This window comes from Diadema antillarum, unplaced genomic scaffold (genome assembly GCF_040938485.1).
Source record: "Diadema antillarum isolate AM-2024a unplaced genomic scaffold, OU_Dant_1.0 seq00000855_RagTag, whole genome shotgun sequence".
NCBI lineage: Eukaryota > Metazoa > Echinodermata > Echinoidea > Diadematoida > Diadematidae > Diadema > Diadema antillarum.
The window spans coordinates 1,054,115-1,071,496 of record NW_027271726.1 but is presented as its reverse complement, the minus strand read 5'-3'; the positions used below and the strand labels follow the sequence as shown (position 1 = coordinate 1,071,496).

Below are 17,382 nucleotides of genomic sequence, written 5' to 3'. Positions count from 1 at the left end.
ACCTTTTTCACTTAAAGTTATAGGGACTGTGCTATGATGGAATACTAGTACCAAGATAACAACAATTACAAAATAATGCCTCCGGTACCCTTTAGGTGGAGGCATAAAAACAACCAAATGGTAATAACATAACAATAATAATAAAACTTAAAATTTCTACAGCGCCATTTGCCATTCTGACGATTTGCTAAAGGGACTTTGCACAAAAGCAAAAAGACTGAAAACACCACAAAAGAAGAGGAAGAAGAAGAAGAAGAAAAAAAGAAGAAGAAAAAGAAAAAGTGGAAGAAGAAGAAATGAATGTCTCTTCAAAATGCACAGTTAAACAGATATAGTCAAAATCTATGTATCACATGCATGTACTAGCACTTCTTGAACAGACTTGCATAATATGTTTGACTTCTATTATCATTTCTAGCTCAGCAGGTAAGCAATACGTACAATCTTAGGCTTTCCCAAGTTTGCTCAATTCTTTGCTGGGAGAAGAAAAGAGCTTTCAGTAAATGACTCAAACGAAGAGAGCCATAATATGCTGCTACAAAAGATGTATGCAGAGTGATAACTTAGTGCTTGTGAATATGGCTCAAGCTACGGAGACAACCACACAGCACTTAGGAGGAAAAGATATTGGGAGCAGCTGTAAGCTTCCAAATAAAGAAATAGAGAGAATGGATCCCTTAAAAACAGTTCACAATAAAAGAAAAAAAACCCAACAACAATCAAAACAAATGCATCCATTGGCTAGATGCGATAAAAGCAACATGTGTCCATAAGTCACTTCCCGCGAATTACAAGGTACCAAGCACAAATTACTAAGTAAGAAAATACAAGTGTTAAAACATATATACAACCTCAATGCCCATGGAGCCAATGAAATGCATGAATTGACCTATTTGGGATGAGCTTTTTTTTCCATTTTTTTGTCTTTTGAACTTTTAAGACTAAGCCGATAAAGCGCATGCATGTATTTGACAGGACTAAATTGAAGAAATCAAAGTCAACCTCCAACTTCATCATTTTTCATGTGTTGGGGTTCATTCTCACATCTAAAATGGCAAACATACACTTTGCACAGAGCACAGGACTTCTGATTCATAATGACCAAAAATACTGCTGTACACAAGGAAGGCATTTTTTTTTTTGGGGGGGGGGGTGGGGGGGTGGGGGAGATTGTTGATCTTCAGATAGAACTATGCTGTCTTGTCTGCTGTCTCCTGGCCTCACTTCTTCTCATCCAGTTCAGCCTCCTTTCTACAACCAATCATCATGGCGAGTAACGTCTTGCACAAAAATCTATATTCGCAGAAAAACCATCCCTCATCCAATCTAGGCGAAATTGATTTGAATTCATAATCAACACATTCATTAGAACAGAAAAAAAAAAACCACACCAAGAGAGACATTCATAATGTTTCCTTCCCAATGCTCATGGAATGTTGTTTGCCTACGCCGTTTCATGGAATAAAATGGTTGCGGACAAAAAAAAAAATTGTATATACAAAGCACGTGTGTTAGGAGGGCTAAGGGGTGACATGAAGAAACTGCCCATAAGTAGCAGAATGCATTCCCTGTAGGCACATTAAACCCTCCAATTTCTTCTTTGGATACTCTGCTGTCTTGCACACCTTTTTCTGTAACATAACCCTCTGTGTGTTTAAAGGTACAGTGCCACGAGGTACACCAGACTCTTGAGATACCCATGAAATTGTCATGAAACCAGCCACAGAATGGGTGGGGCATGAAACTTGTGTCTGTGAAGGCCTCACCACTCTTCACACTGGCAGAAACGAGATGCGTGTTTCTAGAATCCTTACAGAGAGAGAGAGAGAGGTCTATTTTTGCGCTCACTGGACAACACGAAATCAATGAAATAGGCATCCAACTGACAGCAGACTTAGAAAAAAAGACAAAATACAATCACACAAATTCAAAGACACTTTCTATCTCTTCTCTTCCTCGTCCTCTTCGCTATGCCATGTCAACCTCTCCTCGTAGAACTGAATGACGATCTGGGGGCACTTGTGATTGGCTTCTTTGGCTCGCACAAGGTCAGCTTCATTGTTGTTCTTCCTGCTCAGAAAAAAAAAAGACAAAACCAAAAAACAAAGGAAAAGAAAAAAGAGACATATTAAATATTACTTTCCTGTTGACAAAATTAATGTGTCCAGCCCCCACCCACAAAATCAGAGACAAAATCAAAATGACATTGGCCTTAAGCCGATTTTACCCAAACCCTGATCAAGTAATTGCCCCATCTTACTCTATACTTGGACCAAGTCTGGTAAAATTCCAGTCAATGTTACTGAAGTTATTGTGTAAACAAACGCAGACGGACGTACGGACGTACGGAAAACCCGAAAACATATTGCCTCCAGCACCACTTCGTGGCGAAAGCATAACAAGGAAACAGCCCAATTAAATGCAACTACTGTAGAGAAATTCAAATGCTGTATGTTGACTTGGATGCCTACACTTATCACGCAAACACTATATCTACTTTAAGAAGACAGCTCTTCCTTTACTTTTGATGAAGATCATTGATCTTGACCACCAAATTGAGAATTATATTTACTTTCTCCACTAACGTGCAAGAATCTAACCCCGGACCAATATTTTTTCATGATATACATATTTTTCTCTTATTTTTATGGTCATTTATACTTTGTCCCATTATTTTACGCTACGAACTTGAATAAAAAAGCCCATTGCTCAAAGCTTAAACAGAGATCTTAATAAACAGACCAGTAGTGTTTTCTTATGATTTTTTCAAGATGAGAGTGACAGCTACTAGGTAACTGTCACGGTGTGACCATAAATTCAATGCCACCAGGCCCACAGTGGACAGTGAGAGGTCACACGAAGCTACAATGGGCTGGTGTCTTTAAAGGGATAGTACAGTATTGGTGGAGATGAGAATTGGGCTTTTGACTTTTTTGCGAGATACCAAGAAAACACTCATGAAATAGTACAGAGCATACCATTTTAAGAGGAATTCAAAGTTTATTTGATGAAAATCGCGTTTGGAATGACTGACACATCCAAAAAAAAATAAATAAAACAAAGCGATTGAATAAAGTGTGGGTCCCACAGTTATTAGAATCGCTCTGTTTTGGATATCTCAGCCATTTCAAAACCAATTTTCATCAAATAAATGTTGAATTCCTCTTGGAATTACATGCTCTTTCATATTTCATAAGAGGTTTCTCATTATCTCCCCAAAAAATGTTAGAAACCTGAAATTAGGTCTCAACCAAAACTATACGATCCCTTTAAAATGAGCTTTTGTCAATACCGTGGAACTGGCTTGAACATATTTGACCTGGGGTGGGTAAAGCAATCTTTCCATCACTTTTTAGCTAGCAATATTCAATACAACTTCAGTTATCCTGCCCTGTTCGAACAGATGTCCATCCAAATAAGCGAGATATGCTCAAGCACGACACTTTTGAGCAAGCTCTGTTGGACACAAACATGAAGCATTAATAATTTACAACTATGATGAATTACATGATATTTGCATGTTTCATTACTCAAATAATGCACAAATTAAATGGAATACCACTTGAAATACATTTTCATCTTGGTCCTCAGCTCATTCTAGCAACAGTATCTTGCACCGAAAATGCATGGACAATCGTGTGCCAGTGCACATCTTGATAACTGAGAGATCCGGAAAAGTGATGGCTGGATAACTGAGGCTTGACTGTGCTGAGCGTCCCGATTCCAGGAGCATGTACATGTTCAGCAGGACGGACAGAAACTAAACCTTGCTAACTCACCATTTCATGAGGAAGAGGAGTTCATTGTTGGACTCAGTGGCACCTATAATCCTCTCGGGAGTCAGGCCCCTGTCGAATCCACGGTACTTCTTCTCCTCTGGCTTGCCGCCATACTTTTTGCTCTCCCCAGAAGTGCTCTGTGACACCATATCGCACACATCAGGATGAAATTTTATGCCAACACGTTATTTGAAAGTAACTCCTTGTGAAAGAGAAATGTCAGTTAAAAATCAAGGTGCACCTAAGAAATGGAAATAACTGATACACCAAATTGACTGCGATGCCATAACATTCCAAGCTTGCTAAGGACTGACACGGAACTAAATTTGTATATTTTGCAATAAATTTACTGTCATGCTTTCCCCTGGCCCACCTACACATAACAGAATAGCACATAAAAATATTGCTCCCTGTAATATAATACATAACTCCATGTTCCCCATTTGGCATACCCGCCTAAAATGTATCGGGATAGAGCCTTCTCTTCTGTTGCGCCACGTCTGTGGAACTCTCTACCAGTCCCGCTTCGGAATTGCAACAGCTTCAATACCTTCAAATCTGAACTGAAGACTTATCTTTTCCAGCAACTTTGTGAATGATGTGTGACACATTGTTGGAGCCAGGCGCCTTTGAATGTTTTTAAAGATAAATGGCACTACATAAATGCTGTTTCATCATCATCATCATCAGTCTCCAGAATGGCGAATCACTATAACTTTGCTTCTAAGAAATAGATAATGCATATTCCTTGTTCCGTCATTGTGATTCTGTATTAGTGCAAATTCAACTATGTGAGATTGCTTTTTAACCCTAACTAGGCCGGGCTATTTAGGTAGATGATAGAGCCGGGGGGGGGGGCCTCCCAGGCCCCCCCTCCGGATCTCGGCCATCGACCGCGCAATCACGACGAAAATTGGCACACACATTGCCTATGATGTAATCTAAAGTACCATGAAGTTAATTTTTTCAAAAAATTATCATTTACACTAAATTATGCTAATTTATGCATAATGATGCATGAAATCAGACAATTTAGTATAAATCACTAAATAAAGCTCAAAACAGGCACATTTTTGGTGTAAATATTCTTTTTAGTGTCCTTAGCAAATGTAAGAGAAAAAAATTGCACAATCAGAAAAAATTTCCTAAGTATTTTATTGTTTTTTGAATTTCTTATGTATTTCTTTGTTTTTTCGACTTTATGTTTTTCATTGTTTTTTCGATGAAATTTGTGCGTGACATTGTTCCGAACGAGAAAATGCATTATTAATTGATTTTAATCAATAAACCCCCAAAATAATCATGCTTTTATGAAATTTGCCTGTAAACACAGTTTGCATTGAAATTGTACACAAATTCACGTTTTTGAGCAATTTTTGGTCTGACATGCACGTGCATATTTATGCGCAACTTCGGAACCGCGCACCCGGGAGTCGCAAATTTGGTGTCAAAAGATGCGGGAGACTCGAAAGAAAAAAGTCATGAAACGTCGCGGCGATAGCTTCTCGCGACAGCGATATATCGCGCGAAACGTCGAGGGGGGGGGGGGGCCTCGGAGGCCCCCCCCGGCCTAGTTAGGGTTAAGTCACAATTTGTGCAAAAGATAGCTTAAATGCAATATATTATCAATGCTTAGTTCCTTGTTCTGTCTATGGATTACCTGTGAGAATATGCGAGCTGCATACTCCACAAAAGTTTCGATCAGCGGGGACTGAACACAAAGCAAAAGTAGATGTATCAGGAAGCCAAACATTTCAGAGTGCAACACTGTTTTATACTTTCAGTGGCCAAAAACCGCCTGGCACAAATTGCCTACAGCATAACCCTTGCTAACCAAAAAGTAGTTGAAGATTTTTACCATTTCACCAGATGACATTGGACGCCTGAAAAAGATTCATACAAACACATAAACAAGAAGGCAAAAATATATGGCCAAAGTTGCATCATTTGCTGCATGCAAATTCCATCTTGCAAGTGAGACGGAATGAAATTTGTTTGTAGAATGTATATCTCTCCTGGTCCCAGTTCTAAGTTTTGATGCATGAGAACTATTCCTGTGTACAACATGTGACATATTTCTATATGCATGTGAAATAGACACCACAGGTAAATGGAAGAAATATGCACGTCTACTCAGATCCCACACAGCTCAGATAGAATGCATCCCATTGATTTCACACCACACAGTCATCTGGTTAAGGGCTTCCTACAGATATGCCAAGAGGAAAGCTTCTATGGCGGGATGTCGATGATGGTACACATATATACTTACAGCAGAATCTCTTCTCTTGTCTGCTGGGTCATCTTTTTTCTTCTTCTTGACAGACTCTCCAGAGGATCCATTCACTGTAGTTTTCCTCTTGGCTGCCTTCTCTTGTGCAGCTTTCTTGTTGTACGCTTCGATCAGCTCGGGACATTCCAAGTGCTCTTCTGGTTCCCATGTGTTTTCCTCACTGAAAGGCAATGTTCGGACAAAACGGTGTTACATTGGTATCAAACCAAAACTTAGCAAAACGACAGCTTAAAAGCTCACATGAGATTCCATTACCTCTAAATATTATCAGGCACTCACTACACTAATAAACTGCTGCTGTGATGACCATTAACATATCTGCTACCAGTGATAATATTACCACTATCACACAGATTTATTCTACTTATCCTTTTAATACCAATATCCAAATTCTCATTGCAAAGTACATTGTAGATTTTAGAACACGCCTAAGGCTTCCATTAAAGCCCTGCAAATGTAACAAATGCTACTTACTCTGAATAGCCTTTCCATTTGAGGAGGTACTCGACCACTCCCTTGTTGACCCTCTTTCCAACCACCTTTTCCACTTGATACACTTCCTCCTCCTCTTCCTCCTCGACGCCCTCCTCCTCCTCCTGGTTTTCTCCCTGGCTCTCTGTTTCGTCCTCTGGCTTCTTTTGCTGCTTCTTGCCCATCTGTGGACATGAGGGTTAGACAAAGCAGTGAAGATATCACTCATTAACTTTGACTAGATGGGTTTATACAGTGCAGATGGAAGTGCATTGCATGGAGAGCACCTTCTTCTATACTTATACGTGGGCACATACGTACACTGCGAAATATTATGGCACATACAGTACATACTTGAGTAATTCGCTATTAAATTTACAAATCTCTGAGCTGTACACACCTCACTTGGGAACTCAGAGTGGTACAAAATGTGCAACCTAATAATAGAACCGTATACAAATAGTGAATGGTATGAGATTTCGCACGAGGTGAAAGATAGAGGCGCTCTATACAACGAGGCGAAGCTGAGCTGAATAGTGCGCCTCATCTTTCACCGAGTGCGAAATCTCGTTCCATTGCACGAGTAAAGACCATACACTATTTGTTTTATACAACACCTCGAACGTCGACGGATTTGGTACTCACAGATTCTTGAATTTAGCACAGAAATGGCAACCATTTTTCGTGAATGACGAATGAGTAGCCTCACAGTCGCAGTCACCGTGTATGTACACGTGTACGTACGTATGCGAAACGAAGTTGTTTACAAAAAATGAGTGATAAAAGTACACGCTTGTAAGCGCGCTTGTTATTGTTGAGTGCGCGCGGCACATGTTTGTTTATTGTGACACCAGAGAGCGTGCAATAGAACATTTTGGTCGAACCAAAATTGCACGCTGAGACAGCCAGAGCGTGCAATAGAACCTTTCACTAAATGTCACGTGATGGGCAATCGACCAATTGGATAGCTACATTCTAAATAGGTGTTGTATAATAAAGACACTGAGATGCAAAAATAAAAATTGTGCAAAGACACTAATCTGATAAATCAATTGATAAAGACTTGTATCTGAAGATTAATTCAGGTCCGTTTTATTAGAAATTGATTGGAAAGTGTTAAAATTGGCTTTTCAGTAGGGTATAAGATACATGTAGGCCTATAACGTTGTATTGCAAACTCAGTGCAAAGCAAGATATTTTCATGGCAGTGCACTTGATACAGCTCTGATTTACCTTGATTAAAAATGCCTTCAACAAGTCTAAACTTAATGATCACTGGAAACAGAAAGTGATAAAATTGGCTTTTCAGTAGGGTACAACATAATTCAGATTGCACAAATTGTGGATACAGTAAAACACCCTGTATGCAGCAGGCTTTGTAAACTACAGGGCACCTATTTGTGGCAGGGGCCGTTTTATTACCTACGCCAAGGGAGGAGGTTATGTTTTCATTACCGTTGGTTTGTTTGTCTGTGCGCAAAATGACTAAAAAATTTGTGCAAGGATTTAGATGAAACTTGCAGGAAAGGTTGAGAACAAGTGATCCGGAATTTTTTAATGGATTTTATGAAGGATTTTTGATATTTTGGCAGGTAGGGTCAATGAACTTGGGAGTTCAAGCTGCGCATTTTTGAGGTTTTTATGCGCGCACTAAAGTGCATGCTCTAGTTTCTGTTAGGGCAAGGCACGCCGCGCAGCTGAAGGTTAAATGACATAACAAAGGCTTCTATATTGGGAAATTGGGCAATTTTTCAGCACGCATACTGGTACGTATGGGTGGAAATCACTAATCTCTGTGGAAGAGCAAGATCATCGGTGGAAATGAAGTACTGATGTAGCTGCTTGGCGGAGGTCTGCGCTCTCAGAGTTCATCGATGAAAAGGCCCAATCAGGTGTCACTTCCCTACGCTTGTGACTCCTGTGGGACTCACGCTAGATCTTAAGCAGACATGATGTTCATTACCTGTTTTATTGATGAATGATAGTGCCCCTGCCAGAAATAGGTACCATGCCACAAACTGGGACCTCTGGCCCTGGGTTGTACTCTAACTAGGGTGTCGAACAAAACGCGCCCCTATCTTATAACACGCAAGTCCCATAGAACGCAATGGAGCCGCGCGCCTACGCTGTTTAGACCCAGCATTTTTGAGCCAAATTTCGCCTGTATTGCTAAATCCCCAGACCATGCCATTAACGAATCCTGACAAATTTGGTATCATATGAAAGAGGAAGTTTTTCTCCATATCCTATCAGAAGGGCGGTACATGAATCCGACGATAAATTGATGTAAAAATCGATAGAAGCACATCTATCCCCATATCTCAGCGTCTGCTTCGGTACTTGTATCGCCGCGAGACATGCTACACAATGTAGTAGTTGAGGATATGCTGAATCCGATGGTGTGGTTAGTTTTTCGCTAGTTCCACGCCTAGGTGTGGGGATATTGCCTTGAAGACACCCCTTGCAATAATTTTTTTGGTCACAGCGAACGTTTTAGGCGTGGCTTCGTACGCAAGAATCCATAGTAACTTCGCGCAAAGGCACTCATTATGTAAATTCAATACGCATCGCGTCTGCCACATGGCCTCTGCTGCGGTGTGTGTGGATCGCATGCGCGCATGCAGCACTGCAGCGAGATCAGTGAGCAGCTGCAGGAAACTGAGCTGTCGCTGGCGATAGCTCTTTAGCACACATCACACATAGCACTCTGTACATTTGGATACAGTCACGCTCACAAATTACGTACCGTGGCTAATCACTTTGAAAACGGAGAACATCTAGCTCTAGACTCTACTAAAGTTCTATTTACCAGTATTAGTTTACGGTATTATGTGGATTGGTAACGTTCTTATCGTTGTTTATTTATTTTTCGAAAGTGCACTCGCGATACTCGAGTCTAGATTGGCACGGAGAAGTCGATTGTGAATGTCCGCTTGCCAACGTACGTACTGTACTACTGTGGTAGCGGTAATCTGCAAATGTATGAATACCCGATCAACAAAAAGGGCGTGCAAAAGATTTCGGAAGACTCGTATTTGGTCATTCATGCACGAACGAATAGTGATAATGTGGCATTAATTCCAAGCCTGTAGAGGTTGTACTAGTAAAGCTTGTACATTTCACGCGAGCTGCTTGCACCTGCTCTCGACAATTGGCTACATTTTGTTCGAACCATGCTCGCCACGCCGGCTGCCCTGGCCGCCGTGCCGCCGACAAATCGCGATGTTCTCCGCTCAGCTAGCTCCCCGCATTTTACCGGTGGGGCCTAGCTACGCCTGCGATACGACCATGTACCATAGTGAGCACGTACGAACGCACGCAGCGCGCTAGTGCACACGGGTATGACAACACAATTAGGGGGAGTGGCTTCTGCGCTGGTTACGCGTTTTAGCTGACTGCTCCATTAAAGGACAAGTTCACCTTCATAAACATAAGGATTGAGAGAATGTAGCAAAATTAGTAGAACACATCATTGAAAGTTTGAAGAAAATTGGACAATCCGTTCAAAAGTTATGAATTTTTGAAGTTTTTGTGCAGTAACCGCTAGATGAGAAGACTACTGCAGTGTGTGAATAACTTAGATGTCACATGCGTACAACAATATAAAGAAAATATAAAGAGAATTTCACAAAATTTCATCTTTTGAAAAAAGTACACATTCCCCCGACTCGTTACCGACAAATGTTATGGGTAATATTATTCCCCCTGCCTTTAGAAAGAGGCAAGTCAAGTGCTCTATTATTATGCAAAAAAAGTGAAATTATGTTGAATTTTCTTTACATTTTCTTTATACTGGTGTACGCATATGACTCACAAGCTGTAGTAGTCTCCTCATCCAGTGGTTCAAACACAAAAATTTTAAAAATTCATAACTTTTGCATCGATTGTCCAATTTTCCTCAAACTTTCACTGATGTGTTCTACCAATATTGTTGCATTCTCTCAATCCTTATGTTTATGAAGGTGAACTTGTCCTTTAACCTCTCGCTCGAGATCCGCATGCTCAAGCAGCTTCTCAGTGCTATTTGTGAACATGATTTGTGCCGTGTTTTGCTCGTTCTCAGCGAGAAAAAAGTCTAATATTGGCCTAATTTCAAAGCTTAATATCTCGAGATAGGATCATCATTTCGTCATGAAATTTGAAATATGTCTTAATAACATAATTGTCTTTCATATGAAATTGTTCATAATCGGCTTTTGAAAGAATTTCAAAAGTTAGAAATATACTCCAGACACCCTACTCTAACATTAGGTATAGTGAGGTGCCTGCAACTCGTCAGGGGCCCTAATATACCGTCACTCTGCTTAAAACTGTTACAAGCGCACTCATGGCCGTCGGAACCGGGGGGCTAAGCCCCCCCCCCCCCCCCACCTTTTGTACACCATACAAAGGAATACATACAGCTGTAAGGTGTCATCACTTTGGCCCCCCCCCCCCCACTTTTTGTAACCCGGAAGTACGTAAGTGGCACTAAAAAGACTAAAAAGAAAGAGATACAGATCTTGAAGTGTGAGCGCTGCAAGGTTATGTTTTTGCACTGAAGACCCTTTTTTTTTTTTGCTTGTCAGTTGAAGAAACCCCGAAGTGGAAGGTCAGAGATGAGCTGAAGACCTTTTTTTTGTGTTTTTGCTTGTCAGCAGAAGAAACCCGGAAGTGGAAGGGCAGAGATGAGCTGAAGACCTTTTCTTTTCTTTTTTTTTGCTTGTTATAGCTCATGAAACCGGACGTGGTTCCCCCCCCCCCCCCCCAACTTTTGAAAACGCTCCACTGGCCCTGGCACTGAACAAAAATTTATGCCGGGGATTGTGTTCAGTATCATAACTTGAAACTTGGCAGGGCTACCACAAACAAGCAAACAAGCAAACTGTGGTGAAAAACAAGCAGTTTTTCGAGAAAATCTGAAATTCATATTAGGAATATGTGTTACAAGTATCGTCACGGGCACCCGCACGCATCTATTACATGCTTGTCTATCTTGTATGGTAGCATCACGGTCACTTGCACACGTCATTTACATGCTTTGTCTATGGGCGACGAGCTACGGGCCCCTTCCTCCTTAGCACACAACTATTCCGCACTGTTCGCGTCTGAGGACGATCCCTGCAAATTTCCGGTATCGATCAATGAAATTGTGGTTCTATTGGAATCTTCAGCGTTTTTCCTGTATGTGAGTGGAATTTCATAGAATTTTAGGGACAAAATGTGATTGAAACATGCATAAACATTAACTATGACGAGGTGCGGGTCACTCAACTAGATACACTATGTACAACAAAAGGCAATTGTGCACTTTACGGCCATATATTATCGGTACCTCATTCGCCGTATGCCAAGGTAATATCCCATGACCCACCATGCACTGAGCAGCTGGCGAGCTTCTCTTGCTGTATGGAACGCCATTTGACAAGTGACAAGGTCACTAAAAGCCCGCCTCACTCACTGCACTTCTGCGGAGCTACAACTAGCTGATGCATCGAACACTGCGCGATCGCGATTTCACGTTCCTTTGCTCCGCTGCAGAATTATCGAGCTGTACATTATTACATATACAATGTTGCATCACAGAAAATAGCCATGATCATGGCTCAAAGTGTGAGAAAGTTGGCAGTAGTCTGTGATATAATAGATTCCATTTTGAACATGCTAGCTCACACCAGCTTGCCACAACAGTTACGTGAATATTTTCATGCCTCTTCATCCATCCCGATCCAACCCCATCACAAATCGCACAAACCAACCACGCGGGCGAGGCTTGTGTGTGTGTGTGTGTCCATGTATAGTGGCTGCCCGTAAATCGGCTCGTAAAACGGTAAACTGTGTAGACGGAATTAACACTTACAGACTGACAAATCGGGATAAGATTTTGGCTTTTTTAATATCACTTCACAGAATAATTTTGCCAAGGCCACAAGTGGACATATGTTCTCTGCAATAGGATAATTAGCGATTTCCTGCTTAAGATATAACGCAAAATTCATTCATTTAAAATCATGATTGAAGCACGGAAGTTTATCACTCGTTGCGTTTCGTTGTGTGCCAATGCACATACAGCACCCTGTTTGTCTAGGGTCTGCTCGCGCTCGATCACGCCACGCCGCACAGGAAAGGGCATTAGAGCAACCATCTGACGTACCGTAAGAGCTTTCATCACGCACACGCACGTTGACACATTCACACACACTGCATGCATCCCAACGCGAAATCTCACACACATGTACACACAGAGCTACCAAGTCTCACGCATTCTGCGTGAGACTCCAGCATTTAGGGTCTGTCTCACGATATCACGCATGGCACCCATTTTTCTCACGCATCGGGTGAAGTCTGCAACTTGGGCCAAGAATAAGGAGCATAGCTCAAAGGATTAAAGTGATAGTTGCAATTGAAGGTATATTTCCCTTTTGTCATTCAAAATAAGTGAATGATATTGACTTAAGCATGCACCAGATCGCATCATTATGAGCTAATAATTAAAAAAAAACTCCCTACTATGGGAGGGGGGACGCCCCCTCGTTACTTAGTTGTTTTCGCCACATTTTACTCGGTAGCGTAGCCCAGTGAAGAATCGAACACCGTTGCGCGTAGTCCCATGCGTACATTTTCTTTCTGTACGCGCAATGCCATAATAATGCGCGGTCGGTCGTTATAGACGCGGTCGGTGGGTTGACAACCTACCATTTACTATCTAGAACCTCTAGTAATGTTACATCACATGGAACTCCTCACCTCATCAGGCTTTTTAGGATGGGATCTTTATGAATGGCTCTCTGATCTAAATGACAAAAATACAAGTCTTTGAGTTTGACTTTTTACTGTCTAACTCTAATATTCTGAGCGTCATCATGATTCATGAATCATGGAAAAGTAGACAGTCTAATAGACTCTATAATTCATAAATTCAGGTAGAAATCTAACGTTAGGTCAGCATATACCAGTCTGGTATGTGCTGGATGCGTGATGTGATGCGACGTACGTCGCGTCGCGGGATGATTCCAGAAAAAGCGCACAAACGGTAAGCGGGCGGCGGAATCGTGGGCGGAATTGACGAAGAAAGTGAACTCGTCATACCTACAAAGTGATTATTTTGCTAACAAACTGGAGTATGTCATCTACCCACCTACTCTATCAGTGTGGAATAGTAATTTGGAATATATGGACAAGATCAGGTTAGTACTGATTTAATTTTTCTCGTTACAAATTTGTGTAAAAAGATGTCAGACTTCAGCTTCACGAGGCTGATTCGTGCGCGGAGAGGTGAGAGCCGCAGAAAAAAGCATCGAAAATATTTAGTCGGATCAGGCCTGGCACCACGGCTTGGCTGCCATAGGCCATGCACACAGTTTAAGCAGCGCCTCAGTCAACACAGCGCAAGCGCAGATCCCCGATATGCATAATTCATGTCGCCCCGAACCCACCGAGAATGCCTGCCGCTCCACCACTCAACTCCCGATAGTGTACAGAATATCGAATCGGCTGTGCGATCGCAGCAATGAGAGAGCTAAAAATATCTTGGCCTCTTCTCTCTCGGGCTCTCTCCGCTCCGCGATGCGCTTGCCAGGTCTTACCTCATTGCTGATTGGCTGAGCCACGACTGCATTGGCCATGTGTATTGTGAGCACTGTGTCTCGCTCGCTGCATCGCTTACATGCACAGCGCGTGTAGTCACAGCACGCTATCTCGCTCTCGTAAGCAGTTTGAATGTACCCAAACAGCCTCGCAGCGCACCGCTGGTATCGGGTAGGTTGCTCGCTACGGAAATCTAACATTATCAACATTGATCTATGCACTTCAAACATCCTCGCACATACATTGCACATACTCGCACACGGTAAAAGTAGTATCAAAACACAGATAAATCACTCTAGAATCCATCAAAAAATACCACGAGGATGAAAAAAAATTGCATGAATGACCAAAACTACTCCTTTGATGACATATTCCTGGCACAGATTGCCGGAAAATTCCATAATAAAGGGCGAAATTATACGGAAAATCTCCGTCGTTTTCCAATAAGCCACGGAGGTGTACATTGTATCAACGTAAAGCTTATGAATGGAAGAAAGCGATGATGTCATTTTCGAAAGGCATTGTGGGAGAGCAAGCCGACCAATGAGGAAAAACCTTTCATAGTTGAAAGCGATAGCAAGCTGATCATCAACCGATACTAGCTTGCCGTCGTCTGCTATGGTAGGGATCAACGGCATGGTGAGTGCAGTGCACTGAGCGTGACATGACGTCATCGTTCGTGAACGGTGGGAGTGCAAACCGTGGTGGGCCGCTAGGTGCCGCAGTTTTGCATTGTGCGAACGCGCTGGCGCCCGTGTTTTGATGGGCGCTCTGCATCGGTTGATTAAAACTCGATTTTTGAAAAAAAAAACAGACAGGATTTTTTCTTCTTTTCATCATGGATAGTGGACATGTGTGTGTAACAAAAAATCACCGTGCAAAGTTGCGACAATTTATACGTCAGATGTGAGATGAATAAGAAGTGAATGGGGGGCCTCATGAGGCGTTCCCCGGGGGGCCTCATGAGGCGGGGGGAGGTCCTCATGAGGAGGGACCATCCTTGTACGCGGGGGCGGTCCTCATGAGCGGGTTTCCCGGACTGTGGTTCATGTCAGTCGTAGTGCAGCAACAAGAGAGACAAGTGTCTAAAAACCCCAAAGGCTGAGAGCATGGTGCACGCTGCTGAGAGCAGAGCAACAGAGAATGTACAAAACATTATCTTTAACCTACAACGGGTTGTCAATGACAATGTCCTGCATCTTTATTCTTTAACGTTAGATCTCGGCTCGGCTCTAAGTAAATTTACTACATCTAGACCCAAGCGAGACTTTATCTATAAATATCTAGCTAGTTCTACAGTATTTCCAACATGGTTAGCTACAATGTTAAAATCTAACGTTAACGTTAGACCTAGGGACTCTAGTTACTTTCTGTTTTCTAGACTCCTGACCCATTTCAACGAGAGCTGAAAACGCTACAGACAGCTACCCTACGCTACGGTTCCACGCGCCATGTGTTGCATCCCGAGTCTGGACACTCTGAGTGAATGAAAATAAATTTTAAAATTACATGACGATCACACAGCACAGCAGAGCAGTAAGACAACTTTCATACCTTTACACCGACTTCTCTTCGTCAATCGTCAGAAACTCTGGAATTGCAGCGCGGCGCGGGAAACCTTCAACTTTTTTTTGTAAGGCAGATTCAGCACAATTTGACAAGTAACATTGAATAGGCCCACATTCATAACCTGTGTTGTGCTGCTGAGCCCGGGTTCGCGGTGTGCAAGACGTGTTTATATATGCATGCAGTATACTGGTACTCGTATAATGTATTGATAGTGCAGCTTGTACGTGCGTTGTAGAACTCTATACCAGCGTAGCGCAATCAGCACAGACATCCCCCATGCATGCACCACACACACACACACACACACACACACACGCACACACACACACACACACACACACACACACACACACACACTCACACACTTACAAGCTCGTGGCAGCTTGCTGCAGCGGTGCCATACAGTTCCAATAGCGAGTACGTAGCGCATGGACGGAGCAAGGAGTCGATTCGTGATACGCGCGCACACGGCGTTCCTTCGCCGAGCTTGCGCACACAGGGTGCAGTACTAGTACATTGTGTCTGTACAATGTACTCGGGACAAAAACTTTTTGTTCCTTTTTACGCCACCTGCACTTGTATCAAGCGTGCCGGGCCAAGAGAGGGCGCAATTGCAACATAGATCGCACGGCCCTCTTTGCATAAGATGAAATCAAGCATAAGCAGAATAAGATAAAGCAGAAACACTGAACTCATTCTTTGCATCAGTCTTTACCAAGGAGGATGTAAGTTTTGTTCCATCCCTTGAACCTAGGATTTGTGACATGCAACTAGACACAGTCTGTTTTACTTATGAAAATGTCAAAAATGCTATCTTGAAATTGGACCAATCTAAATCTCCGGGACCTGACAATATACACAATCGCATACTTAAAGAATTGGTGAATGAAATTTCCCAGCCACTTGCTCATCTGTTTAACAAATCTATGTTGAGTGGTGTGGTATGTGACTCATGGAAGGAAGCCAACGTTACTCCAATTTTTAAGAAAGGAGACAAAAAGAAACCAGGAAATTATCGTCCAGTCAGCTTAACCAGTTCCCTTTCTAAGTTAATGGAGACCATTGTACGTGATGAAATTATCAAATACTTGAATGTGAACTCTCTCCTTATGGATGAGCAGTATGGATTTAGAGGAAGTAGATCGTGTGCAACACAGCTACTTAATGTGACTGAAACCTGGATGAAGGAGTTGGACATCAAGGGTAATATCGACTGCATCTACTTAGATTACAGCAAAGCCTTTGACAGTGTGCCACATGCTAGACTTTTGAACAAAGTAGAGGCGTACGGCATAACAGGAAATCTACATAAATGGATCAAGTCTTTCCTGACTGGAAGAACCCAGCGGGTAGTTGTAAATGGTACCCCATCAAGTGCATCAGACGTTGTTAGCGGTGTACCTCAAGGAAGTGTATTGGGGCCAACATTGTTCTTATTATATGTAAATGACATTCCTGATATTATTTGTAACACTACATCAGAAGTCAAGCTATTTGCAGATGATACGAAAATTTTCTCGCCAATTCGCTCTCCATTGGATGGTGAAAATCTACAAGCCGATCTGGCAAGACTCTTAAAATGGTCCCAACAGTGGCAACTACCATTTAATCAAGAGAAGTGCAAGGTCATCCACTATGGTCGAAGTAATCCTCTTTATAATTACTACATGTCAGACGAGAATACACCTATTCCTGCCGTCGAAG

The 17,382-nt window shown here is 42.1% G+C and overlaps 1 protein-coding gene across 1 annotated transcript; it reads right to left on the bottom strand.

The window, feature by feature from the left end:
* Window positions 1-1,179: 1,179 nt before the first annotated feature.
* LOC139740499 (chromobox protein homolog 3-like) lies at window positions 1,180-15,792 on the bottom strand. The gene is made up of 5 exons (XM_071651091.1): window positions 15,664-15,792; window positions 6,547-6,728; window positions 6,052-6,232; window positions 3,780-3,916; window positions 1,180-2,070 (listed from the first exon to the last, which is right to left on the bottom strand). The coding sequence occupies exons 2-5, from the start codon at window positions 6,726-6,728 to the stop codon at window positions 1,941-1,943; spliced, it is 630 nt and encodes a 209-aa protein (XP_071507192.1). The 5' UTR covers window positions 15,664-15,792; the 3' UTR covers window positions 1,180-1,940.
* Between the last annotated feature and the right edge of the window lie 1,590 nt (window positions 15,793-17,382).

Bases quoted from the DNA above. Each gene is read 5' to 3' on its own strand.
- LOC139740499 (XM_071651091.1), bottom strand. From the start codon at position 6,728: ATGGGCAAGAAGCAGCAAAAGAAGCCAGAGGACGAAACAGAGAGCCAG. The intron at 6,233-6,546 runs GTAAGTAGCATT...ATTGCCTTTCAG, and splicing joins AAATGGAAAGGCTATTCAGA to TGAGGAAAACACATGGGAAC. The intron at 3,917-6,051 runs GTAAGTATATAT...ATGGTGTCACAG, and splicing joins ACAAGAGAAGAGATTCTGCT to AGCACTTCTGGGGAGAGCAA.